The 18,972-nt window shown below is 44.2% G+C and overlaps 1 protein-coding gene across 3 annotated transcripts; it reads right to left on the bottom strand.

Annotated features, from left to right (window-relative positions):
* Positions 1-549: 549 nt before the first annotated feature.
* Positions 550-11,972, bottom strand: LOC110536150 (repulsive guidance molecule BMP co-receptor b). 3 transcript variants are annotated; one of them, XR_005034694.1, is made up of 4 exons: positions 10,898-11,972; positions 5,998-6,515; positions 1,178-2,243; positions 550-1,121 (listed from the first exon to the last, which is right to left on the bottom strand). XR_005034694.1 is itself a non-coding variant. In XM_021621732.2 (3 exons), exons 1-3 carry the CDS (start codon positions 11,016-11,018, stop codon positions 1,509-1,511), a joined length of 1,374 nt encoding a protein of 457 aa, XP_021477407.2. In that variant the 5' UTR covers positions 11,019-11,972; the 3' UTR covers positions 550-1,508. The 3 variants fall into 3 exon arrangements, 1 of the variants encoding a protein (XP_021477407.2); XR_005034695.1 differs by having other exon boundaries at positions 10,901-11,965; XM_021621732.2 differs by having other exon boundaries at positions 550-2,243.
* Between the last annotated feature and the right edge of the window lie 7,000 nt (positions 11,973-18,972).

The following is an 18,972-nucleotide window of genomic DNA, read 5'->3' as shown; positions in this document are numbered from 1 at the left end:
GGGTAGAGAGGAGAGAGGGGAAAGGTTGAGGGGGTGGGGTAGAGAGGGTAGAGGGGGGGTGGGGTAGAGAGGGGGGTGGGGTAGAGAGGAGAGAAGGGAAAGGTTGAGGGGGTGGGGTAGAGAGGGGAAAGGTTGAGGGGGTGGGGTAGAGAGGGTAGAGGGGGGGTGGGGTAGAGAGGGGGGTAGGGTAGAGAGGAGAGAGGGGAAAGGTTGAGGGGGTGGGGTAGAGAGGGGGGTGGGGTAGAGAGGAGAGAGGGGAAAGGTTGAGGGGGTGGGGTAGAGAGGGGAGAGGGGGGTGGGGTAGAGAGGGGGGTGGGGTAGAGAGGAGAGAGGGGAAAGGTTGAGGGGGTGGGGTAGAGAGGGGGGTGGGGTAGAGAGGAGAGAGGGGAAAGGTTGAGGGGGTGGGGTAGAGAGGGGGGTGGGGTAGAGAGGAGAGAGGGGAAAGGTTGAGGGGGTGGGGTAGAGAGGGGGGTGGGGTAGAGAGGAGAGAGGGGAAAGGTTGAGGGGGTGGGGTAGAGAGGGGGGTGGGGTAGAGAGGAGAGAGGGGAAAGGTTGAGGGGGTGGGGTAGAGAGGGGGGTGGGGTAGAGAGGAGAGAGGGGAAAGGTTGAGGGGGTGGGGTAGAGAGGGGGAACACTGGTGTGGATTTAGCAACAAAAAATAAATAAAGTGCTTCTGTTAAATCAACTTCCTGTCTGAGGTATAAAAAAAACTATCACAACAAAATCAAGCCAAAATAACAACAAAAACTCGACGCCATTCAGAGTTCCTGGATACAATACTCACACACACTATTTACAGTCTGGGGTGTGTTTCTACAATATACACAAGTTGGGAGTGTTTATTGGGGTCTTCCTTTATGTGTTATCCTCACATATAGATGGGTCATAATCTCCACAAGGCTTGCTCACATATAGATGGGTCATAATCTCCACAAGGCTTGCTCACATATAGATGGGTCATAATCTCCACAAGGCTTGCTCACATATAGATAGGTCATAATCTCCACAAGGCTTGCTAGATCCCACATAGCAGAGTTGGGAATAGTACAAGAGTGTCATGGAATCTGTTCAGAATCCACCTGTGGGCTTGGACCTGTGGGCTTGGACCTGTGGGCTTGGACCTGTGGGCTTGGACCTGTGGGCTTGGACCTGTGGGCTTGGACCTGTGGGCTTGGACCTGTGGGCTTGCAGCTCATTTGTGGCAGTAATATGCCTTGGGGTGTTCAGTCAAGAAGAAGAAAAGGGTAAATCTCCAGAGGGGCTCTGGTTAGAAGTTTCTCCTAGACACAGATCTAGGATCAGCTTAGGTCACCCTCCCCAATCATAACCATTAGAGCGAAAAACACAATACTGAACTTAGATCTGCATCAAGAGGGAACTTTATCCTACAGCTCAGCTAGGACCTCTATATTAACACACACATACACAAACACACACACACATACAAATACACAAACACACACACACACATACAAATACACAAACACACACTCACGCTATACCAGTGCCTATCCGAGCGCACAGAGCGTAAGCAGTAGGAGCCATGTGATAGGCTGAGAGGTGTGGGCTGAGCTGGGTGGGTAGATCGTCCAGCGCTCGCGGTGGGGGTGGAGACTCTCCATGTCCTTCAGAGCGCTGAACGCCGCTGCCGTGAAGTTAGCGTCCCCGGTGGTCAGGAGGTCAAACACACACGAGTGGAAATAAATATCCTGCACCTCAAGCTGCTCCCTGCAGCGTGCCCGCGCACCCTCCATACTGAACCCATGGGGGGCACTGTAGGGAGCCGTGTGGGAGTGTGTGTGTGAGGACTGGCCCTGGCCGTGTGGCTGTTGGAGCTGTAAGCCCAGGGCTGTATGTGGTAGAGGGAGGGGCAGGTGACCCCCCCGATCGATGCGTTCCGAGGTAGGACATCCATTCAGGCAGAGCTGCAGGTCCTGCGTAGCGTCGTAGGCATGAGCCATCTCCTCCGGGATGCGCACCGCCAGGGTCAGGTAGCGCCCCAGCTGCCGTACGATAACCGTCACGCCGATGTAGCTGGCATGCAGCTCCACGTGGCGACCGGGGCTATGCTCCGAGATCCACAGCGCCTTCCCGGTAGAGTCACCGTTATTCCCGTTAACGTTGTGGTCAGGGGCCCCACTGCTCACGGTACCGTCTACGAAGGCAGCGGGCAGGTCATCTGTTACTGCCTGGTAAACACGCTGCTCTGTACACTCCTCAAAGGGCTTGAATATGATGGTGATCTGTGGACACACAAACGTCATCAAGTGACCAGGCACACAATAACTTTGATCTTTGTACGAAACAGGTTAAAACAGGTTTGCCAGACACTTTATAATATCTTATGAAGTTTATCTTGCAATCCAAACACAGCAAGGATACTGGCCTCCCGACTTGTTTAATTCTAACCCACCATTCTAGGCAGCAAAGAGAACACTGACTGCACACTGACATTCAATACTAATGTGGCAAAAAAATGATGTGAACCCTTTGGAATCGGGCGTTGTTTTGCGTATCAATTCATAAACCATGTGCCATGGAATGGGTACATCGAAAATCTCTTCCCAACTATTTAACAATGTATATGGCACAGCTGTCAGTTTTTTGGTCCTTACATGAAATTGGTATGTTTTTATTTATTACACTTTTCTTCGATCATTTATGTTCTTTAATACAGGGCCGACATACAAGTTCCTTACTTTTTCCCCTTCTACTTTTTTCCCCTACTATATGGCCTCTTCCATTTTTGTGGTAATGCTGCAATTAGTTGGTTGTAATTTTGGGTAGAACAGACATTTCCATATGTCTGTGTTAGCTGCATGTGTGACATAACTCCACCAGTCCTATTTATGATTTCATTCACTAAAATTATACCTTTTTTAAACATTTCTTCAATTTTTTTTTTTTTTTATCAATTCGTATATTTTAGTTTAACCACAGTATTTGTTGTATTATTTGTTCTGTCTTTTCAGGTGGATTAAACTGAAATTGCAACCAACTTTCTAAGGCTTGTTTAAAAAATAACAATATTTTGGAGATTCCTTTTCAAACAACCGAAAGTGAGCAGGTGTAATCTGAATAAAGGGAAAAAGGCCATTCTTGAACATAGGATGAGACATTCCTACCAATTTAATAGAAAACCAGTTTGGATTTAAGTGGCAAGTTGTTAGCCAGGTCCTTCTATCTACAAGGCTGTGGCCATAGCCACACAGTCATAGGGTTAGCATTAGCATGAATGACTGCTTTGTCCATTTGTCAGAGATGAGGTCTGGACAGCCATTAGGCCTGTTGCAGGCACAGTCACACATCAATGGGTCTGTGTGTGTGTGTGTGTGTGTGTCTGTGTGCTAATAATTCTGACTAATAGCGAGCCCTGACACAGGGTCAGAGCAGCAGCAGTATAACTATCACCTGGATGGGTGGGGGGGGACTGCATGGCCGCCTGGCCACCACAGAGATGCCTTTGTGAGGCACAAAACGGATTTACTGACGTCTAAAAACACTCTCAGCCTGTGTGTGTGTGTGTGTGTGTGTGTGTGTGTGTGTGTGTGCGCGTATTTTGTCATTTATGGTATGGTGCCCTTCACTCTCGACAGTAACCTGCTTCAGGCCATATGTGTGTGAAAGTTATTGAGCCCACTGCTGACATACACACACACACATACACACACACACACACACACACACACACACACACACACACATACACATACACATACACATACACATACACATACACACACACACACACACACACACACACACACAGTGCTTTCTTTCACGCGCTGCTCATTCCAGGGTATTAGGGGTCATGCTATAAGCAGCTATTAGTAAAGTTAGGATTCCAACACCACGTTAGTCACGTGTTGGTCACAAGACTCAACTGTTTGCTCTGCTCTCCTCGCACCTGTGAGTGAGACTGTGTGTGTGTGTGTGTTTTCTGCCTCAATGAGAACAGCTCTGGCTTCAGCTACACAGCTCTTCATACCAAACAGCTTGTTTATTCTGTACGCCAAACTCAACCTCTTTTCTTCTGTCCCAGCCTTCACTGTATCCTACATCCACACAATACTGCTGCTTCAGTGGAGAGCTGGGTCAGAACACCCATCTATCAGAGGTCTTACAGAGGGAATCCCCCCGTCCTCTAGAGTAGGGTCTGTTCTGTGTGTTTCATACCTTTACTCTACTACAAGATGGAACATGCTCCACATAATACTTTTAGTACATGTATTTTTGTTTTATATTGAAACAAAACAATCTTCCTGTATCTCTAAGTGTATTGCTTTCTACTTTGTGGACGGTCACCCTTTCTGAAGTATGTAGGAAGGAGTTTTTATATATACAGTGCCTTGCGAAGGTTTTCGGCCCCCTTGAACTTTGCGACCTTTTACCACATTTCAGGCTTCAAACATAAAGATATAAAACTGTATTTTTTTGTGAAGAATCAACAACAAGTGGGACACAATCATGAAGTGGAACGACATTTATTGGATATTTCAAACTTTTTTAACAAATCAAAAACTGAAAAATTGGGCGTGCAAAATTATTTAGCCCCCTTAAGTTAATACTTTGTACGCCACCTTTTGCTGCGATTACAGCTGTAAGTCGCTTGGGGTATGTCTCTATCAGTTTTGCACATCGAGAGACTGAAATGTTTTCCCATTCCTCCTTGCAAAACAGCTCGAGCTCAGTGAGGTTGGATGGAGAGCATTTGTGAACAGCAGTTTTCAGTTCTTTCCACAGATTCTCGATTGGATTCAGGTCTGGACTTTGACTTGGCCATTCTAACACCTGGATATGTTTATTTTTGAACCATTCCATTGTAGATTTTGCTTTATGTTTTGGATCATTGTCTTGTTGGAAGACAAATCTCCGTCCCAGTCTCAGGTCTTTTGCAGACTCCATCAGGTTTTCTTCCAGAATGGTCCTGTATTTGGCTCCATCCATCTTCCCATCAATTTTAACCATCTTCCCTGTCCCTGCTGAAGAAAAGCAGGCCCAAACCATGATGCTGCCACCACCATGTTTGACAGTGGGGATGGTGTGTTCAGGGTGATGAGCTGTGTTGCTTTTACGCCAAACATAACGTTTTGCATTGTTGCCAAAAAGTTCAGTTTTGGTTTCATCTGACCAGAGCACCTTCTTCCACATATTTGGTGTGTCTCCCAGGTGGCTTGTGGCAAACTTTAAATGACACTTTTTATGGATATCTTTAAGAAATGGCTTTCTTCTTGCCACTCTTCCATAAAGGCCAGATTTGTGCAATATACGAGTGATTGTTGTCCTATGGACAGATTCTCCCACCTCAGCTGTAGATCTCTGCAGTTCATCCAGAGTGATCATGGGCCTCTTGGCTGCATCTCTGATCAGTCTTCTCCTTGTATGAGCTGAAAGTTTAGAGGGACGGCCAGGTCTTGGTAGATTTGCAGTGGTCTGATACTCCTTCCATTTCAATATTATCGCTTGCACAGTGCTCCTTGGGATGTTTAAAGCTTGGGAAATCTTTTTGTATCCAAATCCGGCTTTAAACTTCTTCACAACAGTATCTCGGACCTGCCTGGTGTGTTCCTTGTTCTTCATGATGCTCTCTGCGCTTTTAACGGACCTCTGAGACTATCACAGTGCAGGTGCATTTATACGGAGACTTATTTACACAAAGGTGGATTGTATTTATCATCATTAGTCATTTAGGTCAACATTGGATCATTCAGAGATCCTCACTGAACTTCTGGAGAGAGTTTGCTGCACTGAAAGTAAAGGGGCTGAATAATTTTGCACGCCCAATTTTTTAGTTTTTGATTTGTTAAAAAAGTTTGAAATATCCAATAAATGTCGTTCCACTTCATGATTGTGTCCCACTTGTTGTTGATTCTTCACAAAAAAATACAGTTTTATATCTTTATGTTTGAAGCCTGAAATGTGGCAAAAGGTCGCAAAGTTCAAGGGGGCCGAATACTTTCGCAAGGCACTGTACATACAGTAATGATCTCCCCTCACCTTATTGGTCGCCGTGGCGCTGGATCCCGTTACCACTGGAACGTTGGTCACCTGCACAGACAAGTAGTCGTTGTCAATAAGCGGCCACGCCCCCTCCACCTTGCAGGTCTGGAAGCTGTCCTTAAACGTCCGCAGGTGGGGGTCCCCGAACAGCCCGCAGAACAGGTACCCTGGCGGCGTGTGAGTGTGTGTGTGAGGGTGTGTGTGAGCATGCTGGGTGCGGCTGTGGTAGTTGCAGGGCTCTGATTGCATCTCGGGGTGTGTGGAGGAGGTGGGCCCGTCACGGGAGCAGTTTCTCTGGGTCATGAGGTCGGAGATGCCCAGGACAGCAGAGTGGAAGACCAGGTTGCCCCTACAGGACTTGGATGTCCTCTGGGTGCAGGCGCTGTAGGACCTCAGAGCCTTACAGAACTCTACATCAAAGCCATCCAGCGCTGGGGTCAGGTGAGACGTCAGGGACACAAAGTCTGTGGTGCACTTGTGGATACGACACTGAGGGGTGGCCACCTGGCAATGACCTGGAGAAACACACACATACTAACTGTCAGTACTATAGTACAACTACAAGAGTATTACAGTTCTAGTATGACAGCACTAATACAATACCAGAGCCCTGGCAGGGTAGCAATACCATATCTATTGACAGGCTATTAATGTCATATAGAATATCCATGTTCATTCGTGGTACCAAAGACAGATAGAGAACATTTGGTACAGATGATATGTGGCTATAATAGAAAGTCATAGTCATTGGTATGACATGCATTAAATCTTCACAGAAGCTCTCGTTTTCATACACACACAGGCAAACACACAAACACACACAGAGTCAGGTTGGTTAGGGGTGCGAAGGAGGCTTTGATCTCTATGGCACAAATAAACACACACAACACTACTGGCCTGTTCAGATTAGACCAATAAAGCAAAGAAAGAACAGGCTACAGTGTGTGTGTGTGTGTGTGTGTGTGTGTACAGAAACACCACTTTATGACTTTTATAAACCAGAACAAAGAGCAGCGCTGAGAGACTGTCACAGAGACTTGCAGACCTTCCCACAGAGCCAGAGATAAGACTGAGCTAGAGAGTGAAAGAATAACAGATCACACACATCCACATCTGATAACTGTTACATAATATTCTATGCTGCCTGATGAAGCTTGTCATTCTCCCGACTGCCATGTTTATGATATTGCCTCAAGATAATGCCCTCACATGGGAAAGAAAACTCCAGAGTGCATCTTTAAGAGCTCAGAGACACCATCATGAAGAAGTACTAAAAGCTGCGGGTGGCCGCAGACCGCAGTGTGTTAGCCAACTCTATGATCTAGAAGTTCTTCCGAGCTCTCAGTGCCAGGCTGGAGTCTGCAGTGACCTCTGCCCCCGGCCTCTAGCCAATGGAGGAAAAGAAAACACGTTGGAATGATTCACTGATTACATCTATACAGCAGTAAAGGCCATCTAGAAATGGTTCAGCCAGCGATAATGTTTCCCTACGTAGTACAGCATCTTGGTCAATGTACTGCAGCAGTAGTTCATATAGGCTTGGAAAAGAGAGGCCTGTTAAGGATTAGAGAAGAGGGAGAGAGAGAAAGAAGAGATAAAAGGAGAAGATGCAAGGCCTAATGCATCAGCCACAGTGAGCTCCTATTAGATTAGGCCAGAGGCTCTCTAATGCGTACACACACACACACTTACTTATAACTAACTATCTCTGAGAGAATACTGGCTCTGCTTCCGCTGCCAACAACACACACTGTCAGAGCTCACCTGATTATGGCATGATTTACTAACAGACACCAGTACACCAGGGGTTGGAATCATTCCGTTCTGAGTAGAACCCCTATTTATTTTGTACCGTTCCAGTGTTCCAACCAGCATTACAAAGTTCTGAACCGTTTCCAACCAAACAAAAGTAACTGTTCATTGTATCCCGGGAAATCAACATAGTTTCTACATTTAGCTCATTCATTTACCACCCACCAATTAGCATGGATAGAGCATCTTGCTATGGAACGGGTAAGCTAGTTGTTTACATGTATGATGGCCAGATAAGTGCAGGCACGAGATGTGATTGAAATTCCACGGGTGGGGAGAGAGCAGGAGAAAGCGGTGGACATGGAGGGCGTTTGTGTTGAAGCACTGAGCATGATGATGGGTAGGAATGTGTTTAGGCTATTACTATCATCATAACTCCAATCATCTACATAATGATATACACACACCAGGAATATTTTTTGGAACAAAAAATACAATTATTTACCGTTTCTCAAGATTTGAACAGTTCTGTTCTGAACCACTCGAGATCACTTTCTATGTTCTGTTCTGGTTAAAACCCCTGCAGCAAACACACACACACACACACACACACACACACACACACACACACACACACACACACACACACACACACACACAACATTGGCCTATTCACACACACGCCATACAGAACTTATGCTAACAATAGGCGTAGTTCCCATGGTGCATACAGTGGTAACGCAAACACACCCATGGTTATCCTGGTATGAATGCCCTGAACCATAAGATGAAGGGATAACAGAAAGAAGAAGAATGTTTGCATAAAACCAACGCTCTCACTCTCTCAGGACTGTGTGGTGAGAGGGTTGTGTGTGTGTGGGTTAGTACCCGGGCCAACCAGGTGGTGGCAGCAGTGTGCTGAGTATTAGAGGGGGGTACACAACATAACACGTCCAACTCACACTCCGGATTAGAATCTCCCTTTTTTGTGTTAAATACTAAAACTAGTCCTCAACAAACACACACACACGCACGCACGCACGCACACACACACACACACACGAGAGTTACTCACAGATACAGTGAACAACTAAAAAGTTTAATTATCAGGCTGAATCTTGAGATTAAACCTCTATGCCAAACACATGTACTGTACGTCTCCAGTGCTTTCTGATCACACAGGTCTTTGTGCAGTGAGTCTAGTCTGTACATACTGATAACTGTGACTGACTGTGGCACAATACACAGCTGCTCTGGCCTCCGCTTCAGAGACACTCACTTACGTTTCAGTCCCCTCTCTCTCTCTCTCTCTCTCTCACACACACAGGGCTGAATAACGGTAAATAGTGTGGACGGCTGGCGGTAATGACGCTGCAATATAATATCAGGATCAGAAGTGATAGAACCCTGGCTGGTCTGGTGCATCCGGTGGTGATGAGCACCATGAGACAGCTGTGGAGCCTTGTTACCAGTAAGCAAGACACACACCACACTATCAACACAATAACACACAGACCAGCTAGCTACACACACCATCAACACACAGACCAGTAAGCAATACACCACACCATCAACACACAGACCACACACCATCAGCTGAATAACCCACAGACCAAGTTTTGTTACAAGCTAGCTACACACACCAACAACACTATAAAACACACCAAGTCACTGTTTCTTCTCAATAATTGTTGTTTTGTTTTTGTATATATATCCTCGTTGCAACATCTGACATCCCCAATGAGACAGGACATGCTGATAAATTAAAAGTGTGAATCAGTTAAATGGAATTATACTGTCAATGGTGTTTTATGGTGTCATGAACAAACTTACAAAAGTGAAATAGGACCATCTAAATAGATTAGATTATTTTAAATTGTCATTCTTATTGGCAGGGAGCATCAGAGTGCTTTTCATGCTTCTCAACCAGTCCTCATCCTCCTACTGCAGAGAACTGTACACAGACAGTGTCATGTCCAGCTGTCTGGGACCGTGTTAAACGAATTACCTGCTGCACGCACTCACACCACACACACAGTCATTGAGCACGAGTTGCACAGCAAGGTCTGGGGGACATCCAGATTGGTGCTGGGCTGTCGCAGTGCCAGCCCAGAACATGGCTCTCTGTATGGGCACAACTGCCAGCTAGCACCGGGTTACTGAGGCCAACCCAGACTCCATAGGACGACTTCAAGTAGCCTAGCCTACTAGCACCCAAAGTGCTTTCCTCTGGTATTTAAGTCTATTCTACTTTATTACATCATTTTGATTATATTATATTTCTCTATATCCTAGAGTTTCTGTATGATTGTATTCTGTTATATTCTATTCTAGATTATATAGTTATATAGTTATATTTATTTATATTTTCACCTTTATTGGTATAAGTAATTAAATTAACAACAAATTATTATTTGTACTGTCACAATATGGTTCTGTTCTGTTCTATTCCATTCTATTCTAGAGTCTCCATGTGGTCCTTTTATATTCTACTATTTCCTTTGTGTATTAAAAGTACAAGTAAAGCTATAATTTTGTAACATAACTGTACACATTTATAATTTTCATTCCAAATATTATTATTATAAACCTCTATTATTTTAAAAATGTGTCAACAATAATCTGTTAGCCTGTCTGCCGAGGACCTGCCACCAAGATATCTGCATAGCCACCCTTCCCTTTCTCTATCAGCCATTAGAGAAACTCTGGATAAACACTGGAGAGACCTTTTAACTGCTGCTTTACTGCGGTCCGCAGGAGAGAGAAAGAGAGGCACTATCAAACAATAACACGAAGAGGACAGGAGGTCCAATTCCAATACACTCCTATAGGCACAGGCCTATAGGATATACATACTATTAGACTCCCCTCAAACCACATGGAAGACTCATTCCAATCCCACCCCACTAGGCACACACTGGTTGAATCAACGTGGTTTGAACCAACGTGGAATAGACGATGAATTGACGTTTATAACCAGTGGGACATTCTAAGTTGTGTCATTATTAACTGGTTATTAATTCTTCATTAGCCTATAACTGTTATGGCACATTCGCAGCGCTCGAGCTGAAGTGAACGGCGTACAGGGTACTAGGTCCCGATTTAGGCTACCGAGAAAGAACAACATCCGAAGTAATATAGTTACCACCTCTGTGAGCCCCGTAGCAGAGAGCAAGGAGCAGCACCAGCAACGGCCGCAGGCGGGGCACCCTCGGTGGGGATGCGAGGCGCTCAGCCCCGCGGTAACAACATCCGGTTCTCCCCATCCCCGTCCATACAGGGCCAGGAGGGAAGAGGGGACAGACAGCCACGGGGGAGAGGCGTGAGGGGCGGCGGAGCGGTTTCCGATAAGTCAGGCCTCTGCTCTCCTTCTCCCTCCTTCTGTTCTCCTTCTCCTCCTCGAGTGCGCAGGGGCATTAAAGCGCAGCTGCTCCGCGGAATGCGATCCGTTAGGGCGGTGAAAAGGAAAGGAGAGGAAAAGGGAAAAACTAAGTTGCGATATAAAAATACAAGTCCATCCAGCAACATAAACACTTTCACTCCTTCTTCGTCCCCTGTGACAGATTTCCTTCCCAGACCCCGCAGTGTGTCTCTAGCAGCTTATTCCGTCCTGACTGAGTTGAGTGTTGTTGTAGCGATCAACCTCGGCTCCCCTGTCTCTGTCTCTCTATACCTCACCTCAGAATCCTGCCCCTCTCCTCTCTGTTCCTCAGATCTATGGGAGAGACCTAAGGACACTGCTGACCTGCAAACGTCTAACTAAAATATAAAACTGACCCTTACCGTAACCTAATTTTAACCGATTCTGAAATTAAATATCAATTTGCAGGTCAGGAGTGTCCATATAGCATTTTCCCAGATGGATACCACAGATGATCTATTGTTGACCAGATACTCAAGTGGCCACTCTAACAATGAAAATACATGTATTTAAAAAGGCAGTCGGGAGGAGGCAAGATCAGTTGGAACCATTCTAGCCAATGAGAGGACAGGTACGCGTGTGAAAACGGGCACGACTCCGATATAAAGTGTTTTTTTTTTTTTTTTATCAAAGTTGCCGGGATGTCACGTGTTCTACTTATCTCAGTAAACTCGTAATAAGCTAAGTATTACGACATTTCTATTATTTTAAATAAGCCTCACGTATCAAATAAGCCATTCAAATTTTCGTTAACCCTATTCGACACTCTCATGACCTCCCATACACAAACTCTTTCTTCGCTTGGTGAGCGAAAAAATCAAATAAAAATCGCCACCTGCTGGAGAAACAGATTTTTGGCCCACTTATCCCTCTCGTATTGCTTCTTCCTCTGTTTGCTTAGCGAATGAACCACACCATTGGCGCAAAACCTGCCTCTGATAGAACAGGCCCCCCTCCTTGGCTTCCCTGGAGAAAGAGAAAGAGGGAGGGAATGAGAGCGGGAGAAAGAGAAAGAGAGCGAGGAATAGTGCATGTTATTTTAAAAACATTATGTATTGATGCAATACATTTCCAGAAGTAAGACAAAGACCTAGAGACAAAATTAAGTTTTACAAGCCCTAATGGTAATGAATATGATGACACTATTAAACATGCTCAAACCAATTATTGCCACACACAGGTGTACTATGTCTTTCATCTCCTGACAGGTGAGACAGAGGCATCCTGGGTGTTGGAGTCCCACTGAGACCCAAATATATTTGTTACTGAGACTAGCTCAGAGGAGAATATTACACCCCAACCCTTATTGTTACACACCTTCACAGCATCTCATTTCCATATGTTGATGTCTGGAATGCTGAGCCTGCATATGAAACATAAAAAAAAAAAAATCTAATTCCCTCTCAACTGTTTTTTCTCTCTCTCTCTCGCTCTCTCTCCTATAGGGTGTGTGTGTGTGTGTGTTTGCATGTGTGGCTGTTAATCCTCTCCCATAGTCCAGACAGAATGTGTCAGGTGTTAGGACAGTTAGACACCAGTGGGAATCTCTGTTCACATTAACATCACTGCTGCTATGTGTGGTCACGCTGTGTGTGTGTGTTTATATATATATGCATGCATATGGGTGTGAGTGTGTGCATGTGCTTGCCAGAATATGGAAAAGAGATGCTCAGTGGTTGATGTGCTTTAAGTTTGTGTGTTTTAAGTTTGTGTGTGTTATAAATTGGTGTGTGTTATAGGTTAGTGAGTGTTATAGGTTGGCATGAGTTATAGGTTGGTGAGTGTTATAGGTTGGCATGTGTTATAGGTTGGTGAGTGTTATAGGTTGGCATGTGTTTTGGGTTGGTGAGTGTTATAGGTTGGCATGTGTAATAGGTTGGTGAGTGTTATAGGTTGGCATGTGTTATAGGTTTGTGTGCTTTAGGATGGTGAGTGTAATAGGTTGGTGAGAGTAATTGGTTGGTGTGCTATAGTTGTGTGTGTTATAGGTTTGTGTGCTTTAGTTGTGTGTGTTATAGGTTTGTGTGCTTTAGGTTGGTGTGCTTTAGTTGTGTGTGTTATCGGTTAGTGTGCTTTAGGATGGTGAGTGTTATAGGTTGGTGTGTTATAGGTTGGCGTGCTTTAGGTTGGTGTGCTTTAGGTTGGTGAGTGTTATAGGTTGGTGTGCTTTAGGTTGGTGTGCTTTATTTTGTTGTGTGTTATAGGTTGGTGAGTGTTATACAGTGGGGCAAAAAAGGATTTAGTCAGCCACCAATTGTGCAAGTTCTCCCACTTAAAAATATGAGAGAAGCCTGTAATTTTCATCATAGGTACACTTCAACTATGACAGACAAATGACAAAAAAAAATCCAGAAAATCACATTGTAGGATTTTTTAGGAATTTATTTGCAAATTATGGTGGAAAATAAGTATTTGGTCACCTACAAACAAGCAAGATTTCTGGCTCTCACAGACCTGTAACTTCTTCTTTAAGAGGCTCCTCTGTCCTCCACTCGTTACCTGTATTAATGGCACCTGTTTGAACTTGCTATCAGTATAAAAGACACCTGTCCACAACCTCAAACAGTCACACTCCAAAATCCACTATGGCCAAGACCAAAGAGCTGTCAAAGGACACCAGAAACAAAATTGTAGACCTGCACCAGGCTGGGAAGACTGAATCTGCAATAGGTAAGCAGCTTGGTTTGAAGAAATCAACTGTGGGAGCAATTATTAGGAAATGGAAGACATACAAGACCACTGATAATCTCCCTCGATCTGGGGCTCCACGCAAGATCTCACCCCGTGGGGTCAAAATGATCACAAGAATGGTGAGCAAAAATCCCAGAACCACACGGGGGGACCTAGTGAATGACCTGCAGAGAGCTGGGACCAAAGTAACAAAGCCTACCATCAGTAACACACTACGCCGCCAGGGACTCAAATCCTGCAGTGCCAGAGGTGTCCTCCTGCTTAAGCCAGTACTTGTCCAGGCCCGTCTGAAGTTTGCTAGAGAGCATTTGGATGATCCAGAAGAAGATTGGGAGAATGTCATAATGTCAGATGAAACCAAAATATAACTTTTTGGTAAAAACTCAACTTGTCGTGTTTGGAGGACAAAGAATGCTGAGTTGCATCCAAAGAACACCATACCTACTGTGAAGCATGGGGGTGGAAACATCATGCTTTGGGGCTGTTTTTCTGAAAAGGAACCAGGACGACTGATCCTTGTAAAGAAAATAATGAATGGGGCCATGTATCGTGAGATTTTGAGTGAAAACCTCCTTCCATCAGCAAGGGCATTGAAGATGAAACGCGGCTGGGTCTTTCAGCATGACAATGATCCCAAACACACCGCCCGGGCAACGAAGGAGTGGCTTCGTAAGGAGCATTTCAAGGTCCTGGAGTGGCCTAGCCAGCCTCCAAATCTCAACCCCATAGAAAATCTTTGGAGGGAGTTGAAAGTCCGTGTTGCCCAGCAACAGCCCCAAAACATCACTGCTCTAGAGGAGATCTGCATGGAGGAATGTGCCAAAATACCAGCAACAGTGTGTGAAAACCTTGTGAAGACTTACAGAAAACGTTTGACCTTGTCATTGCCAACAAAGGGTATATAACAAAGTATTGAGATAAACTTTTGTCATTGACCAAATACTTATTTCCCACCATAATTTGCAAATAAATTCATTAAAAATCTTACAATGTGGTTTTCTGGATTTTTTTTCTTCTAATTTTGTCTGTCATAGTTGAAGTGTACCTACGATGAAAATTACAGGCCTCTCTCATATTTTTTAAGTGGGAGAACTTGCACAATTGGTGGCTGACTAAATGCTTTTTTGCCCCACTGTAGGTTGGTGTGCTTTAAGTTAGTGTGTGTTATAGGTTGGTGTGCTTTAGGTTGGTGTGTGTTATAGGTTGGTGAGTGTTATAGGTTGGTGTGTGTTATAGGTTGGTGAGTGTTATAAGTTGGTGTGCTTTAGGTTGGTGAGTGTTATAGGTTTGTGTGCTTTAGGTTGGTGTGTGTTATAGGTTGGTGAGTGTTATAGATTGGTGTGCTATAGGTTGGTGTGCTTTAGGTTGGTGTGTGTTATAGGTTGGTGTGCTTTATGTTAGTGTGTGCTATGTTTGGTGTGTATTATAGGTTGGTGTGAATTATAGGTTGGTGTGTATTATAGGTTGGTGTGTATTATAGGCTGGTGTGTATTATAGGTTGGTGTGATTTAGGTTGGTGTGCTTTAGGTTGGTGTGCTTTATGTTAGTGTGTGCTATGTTTGGTGTGTACTAAAGGTTGGTGTGTACTAAAGATTGGTGTGAATTATAGGTTTGTGTGTATTATAGGTTGGTGTGTTATAGGTTGGTGAGTTATAGGTTGGTGTGCTTTAGGTTGGTGTGTGTTACAGGTTGGTGTGCTTTAGGTTGGTGTGTGTTATAGGTTGGTGTGCTTTAGGTTGGTGTGTGTTATAGGTTGGTGTTCTTTAGGTTGGTGTGTGTTATAGGTTGGTGTGCTATAAGTTGGTGTGCTTTAGGTTGGTGTTTTATAGGTTGGTGTGTGCTATAGTTTGGTGTGTGTTATAGGTTGGTTTGCTTTAGGTTGGTGTGCTTTAGGTTGGTGTGTGTTATAGGTTGGTGTATGCTATAGGTTGGTGTGCTTCAGGTTGCTGTGCTTTAGGTTGGTGTGTGTTATAGGTTGGTGTGTGTTATAGGTTGGTGAGTGTTATAAGTTGGTGTGCTTTAGGTTGGTGAGTGTTATAGGTTGGTGAGTGTTATAGATTGGTGTGCAATAGGTTGGTGTACTTTAGGATGGTGTGTCTTAGGTTGGTGTGCTTTAGGTTGGTGTGCTATTGGTTGGTGTGTTATAGGTTGGTGTGTGTTATAGGTTAGTGTGCTTTAGGTTGGTGTGCTTTAGGTTGGTGAGTGTTATAGGTTAGTGTGCTTTAGGTTGGAGTGCTTTAGGTTGTTGAGTGTTACAGGTTGGTGTGATTTAGGTTGGTGTGCTTTAGGTTGGTGTGCTTTAGGTTGGTGTGTGTTATAGGTTGGTGTGCTTTATGTTACTGTGTGCTATGTTTGGTGTGTATTATAGGTTGGTGTGTGTTATAGGTTGGTGAGTGCTATAGGTTGGTGTGTATTATAGGTTGGTGTGTATTATAGGTTTGTGTGTATTATAGGCTGGTGTGTGCTATGTTTGGTGTGCTTTATGTTAGTGTGTGCTATGTTTGGTGTGTATTATAGGTTAGTGTGTATTATAGGTTGGTGTGTATTATAGGTTGGTGTGTGTTATAGGTTGGTGAGTGCGATAGGTTGGTGTGTACAAAAGGTTGGTGTGTACTAAAGGTTGGTGTGTACTAAAGGTTGGTGTGAATTATAGGTTTGTGTGTATTATAGGTTGGTGAGTGCTATAGGTTGGTGTGCTTTAGGTTGGTGTGTGTTACAGGTTGGTGTGCTTTAGGTTGGTGTGCTTTAGGTTGGTGTGTGTTATAGGTTGGTGTGTGCTATAGGTTGGTGTGCTATAGGTTGGTGTGCTTTAGGTTGGTGTTTTATAGGGTGGTGTGTGCTATAGTTTGGTGTGTGTTATAGGTTGGTTTACTTTAGGTTGGTGTGCTTTAGGTTGGTGTGTGTTATAGGTTGGTGTGATTCAGGTTGCTGTGCTTTAGGTTGGTGTGTGTTATAGGTTGGTGTGCTTTAGGTTGTTGTGCTTTAGGTTGGTGTGTGTTATAGGTTGGTGAGTGTTATTGGTTGGTGTGCTTTAGTTGTGTGTGTTATAGATTGGTGTGCTTGAGGTTGGTGTGCTTTAGGTTTGTGTGTGTTATAGCTTGGTGTGCTTTAGGTTGGTGTGTGTTATAGGTTGGTGTGCTTTAGGTTGGTATGATTTAGGTTTGTGTGTGCTATATATATGGTGTGCTTTAGGTTGGTGTATGTTATAGGTTGGTGTGTGCTCTAGGTTGGTGTACGTTAGGTTGGTGTGTGTTATAGGTTGGTGTGCTCTAGGTTGGTGAGTGTTACAGGTTGGTGTGTTTTAGGTTGGTGTGTGTTATAGGTTGGTGAGTGTGATAGGTTGGTGTGCTATAGGTTAGTGTGCTATAGGTTGGTGAGTGTTATAGGTTGGTGAGTGTTATTGGGTTGTGTGCTATAGGTTGGTGAGTGTTATAGTTTGGTGAGTGTTATAAGTTGGTGTGATTTAGGTTGGTGTGCTTTAGGTTGGTGAGTGTTATAAGTTGGTGTGATTTAGGTTGGTGTGCTTTAGGTTGGTGTGCTTTAGGTTGGTGTGTTTTATAGGTTGGTGTGCTTTATGTTAGTGTGTGCTATGTTTGGTGTGTATTATAGGTTGGTGTGTATCATAGGTTGGTGTGTATTATAGGTTGATGTGTATTATTAGTTGGTGTTCTTTAGGTTTGTATGTGTTATAGGTTGGTGTGTGTTATAGGTTGGTGTTCTTTATGTTGGTGTGTGTTATAGGTTGGTGTGTGCTATAGGTTGGTGTGCTATAGGTTGGTGTGCTTTAGGTTGGTGAGTGTTATAGGTTGGTGTGTGCTATAGTTTGGTGTGTGTTGAAGGTTGGTGTGCTTTAGGTTGGTGTGTGTTATAGGTTGGTGTATGCTATAGGTTGGTGTGCTTCAGGTTGCTGTGCTTTAGGTTGGTGTGTGTTATAGTTTGGTGTGCTTTAGGTTGTTGTGCTCTAGGTTGGTGTGTGTTATAGGTTGGTGAGATTTATTGGTTGGTGTGCTTTAGTTGTGTGTGTTATAGGTTGGTGTGCTTTAGGTTGGTGTGTGTTATAGGTTGGTGTGCTTTAGGTTGGTGTGATTTAGGTTTGTGTGTGCTATATATATGGTGTGCTTTAGGTTGGTGTGGGTTATAGGTTGGTGTGTGCTCTAGGTTGGTGTACTTTAGGTTGGTGTGTTATAGGTTGGTGTGCTTTAGGTTGGTGAGTGTTACAGGTTGCTGTGCTTTAGTTGTGTGTGTTATAGGTTGGTGTGCTTTAGGTTGGTGTGTGTTATAGGTTGGTGTGCTTTAGGTTGGTGTGATTTAGGTTTGTGTGTGCTATATATATGGTGTGCTTTAGGTTGGTGTGGGTTATAGGTTGGTGTGTGCTCTAGGTTGGTGTACTTTAGGTTGGTGTGTGTTATAGGTTGGTGTGCTTTAGGTTGGTGAGTGTTATAGGATTGTGAGTGTTATAGGTTGGTGTGCTATAGGTTAGTGTGCTATAGGTTGGTGAGTGTTATAGGTTGGTGAGTGTTATTGGTTGGTGTGATTTAGGTTGGTGTGATTTAGGTTGGTGTGCTTTAGGTTGGTGTGTGTTATTGGTTGGTGTGATTTAGGTTGGTGTGATTTAGGTTGGTGTGCTTTAGGTTGGTGTGTGTTATAGGTTGGTGAGAATTGTAGGTTGGTGTGCTATAGGTTGGTGAGTGTTATAGGTTGGTGAGTGTTATAAGTTGGTGTGATTTAGGTTGGTGTGCTTTAGGTTGGTGAGTGTTATAGGTTGGTGAGTGTTATAGGTTGGTGAGTGCTTTAGGTTGGTGTGCTTTAGGTTGGTGTGTGTTATAGGTTGGTGTGCTTTATGTTAGTGTGTGCTATGTTTGGTGTGTATTATAGGTTGGTGTGAATTATAGGCTGGTGTGTATTATAGGTTGGTGTGAATTATAGGTTTGTGTGTATTATAGGTTGGTGTGTATTATAGGTTGGTGTGTATTATTGGTTGGTGTGTTATAGGTTGGTGAATGCTATAGGTTGGTGTGCTTTAGGTTGGTGTGTGTTACAGGTTGGTGTGCTTTAGGTTGGTATGTGTTATAGGTTGGTGTGTGTTATAGGTTGGTGTTCTTTAGGTT

Source organism: Oncorhynchus mykiss, chromosome 11 (genome assembly GCF_013265735.2).
Source record: "Oncorhynchus mykiss isolate Arlee chromosome 11, USDA_OmykA_1.1, whole genome shotgun sequence".
NCBI classification, from domain to species: Eukaryota; Metazoa; Chordata; class Actinopteri; order Salmoniformes; family Salmonidae; genus Oncorhynchus; species Oncorhynchus mykiss.
The sequence above is the reverse complement of the archived record's forward strand: the minus strand, read 5'-3'. Positions and strand labels throughout refer to the sequence as shown.

Coding starts and splice junctions, on each gene's coding strand:
- LOC110536150 (XM_021621732.2), bottom strand. CDS start 11,018: ATGGGGAGAACCGGATGTTGTTACCGCGGGGCTGAGCGCCTCGCATCC. Junction 6,516..10,897: donor CTACGGGGCTCACAGAGGTG/GTAACTATATTA, acceptor GTGTTTCTCCAG/GTCATTGCCAGGTGGCCACC. Junction 2,244..5,997: donor GCGCCACGGCGACCAATAAG/GTGAGGGGAGAT, acceptor GTGTGTCCACAG/ATCACCATCATATTCAAGCC.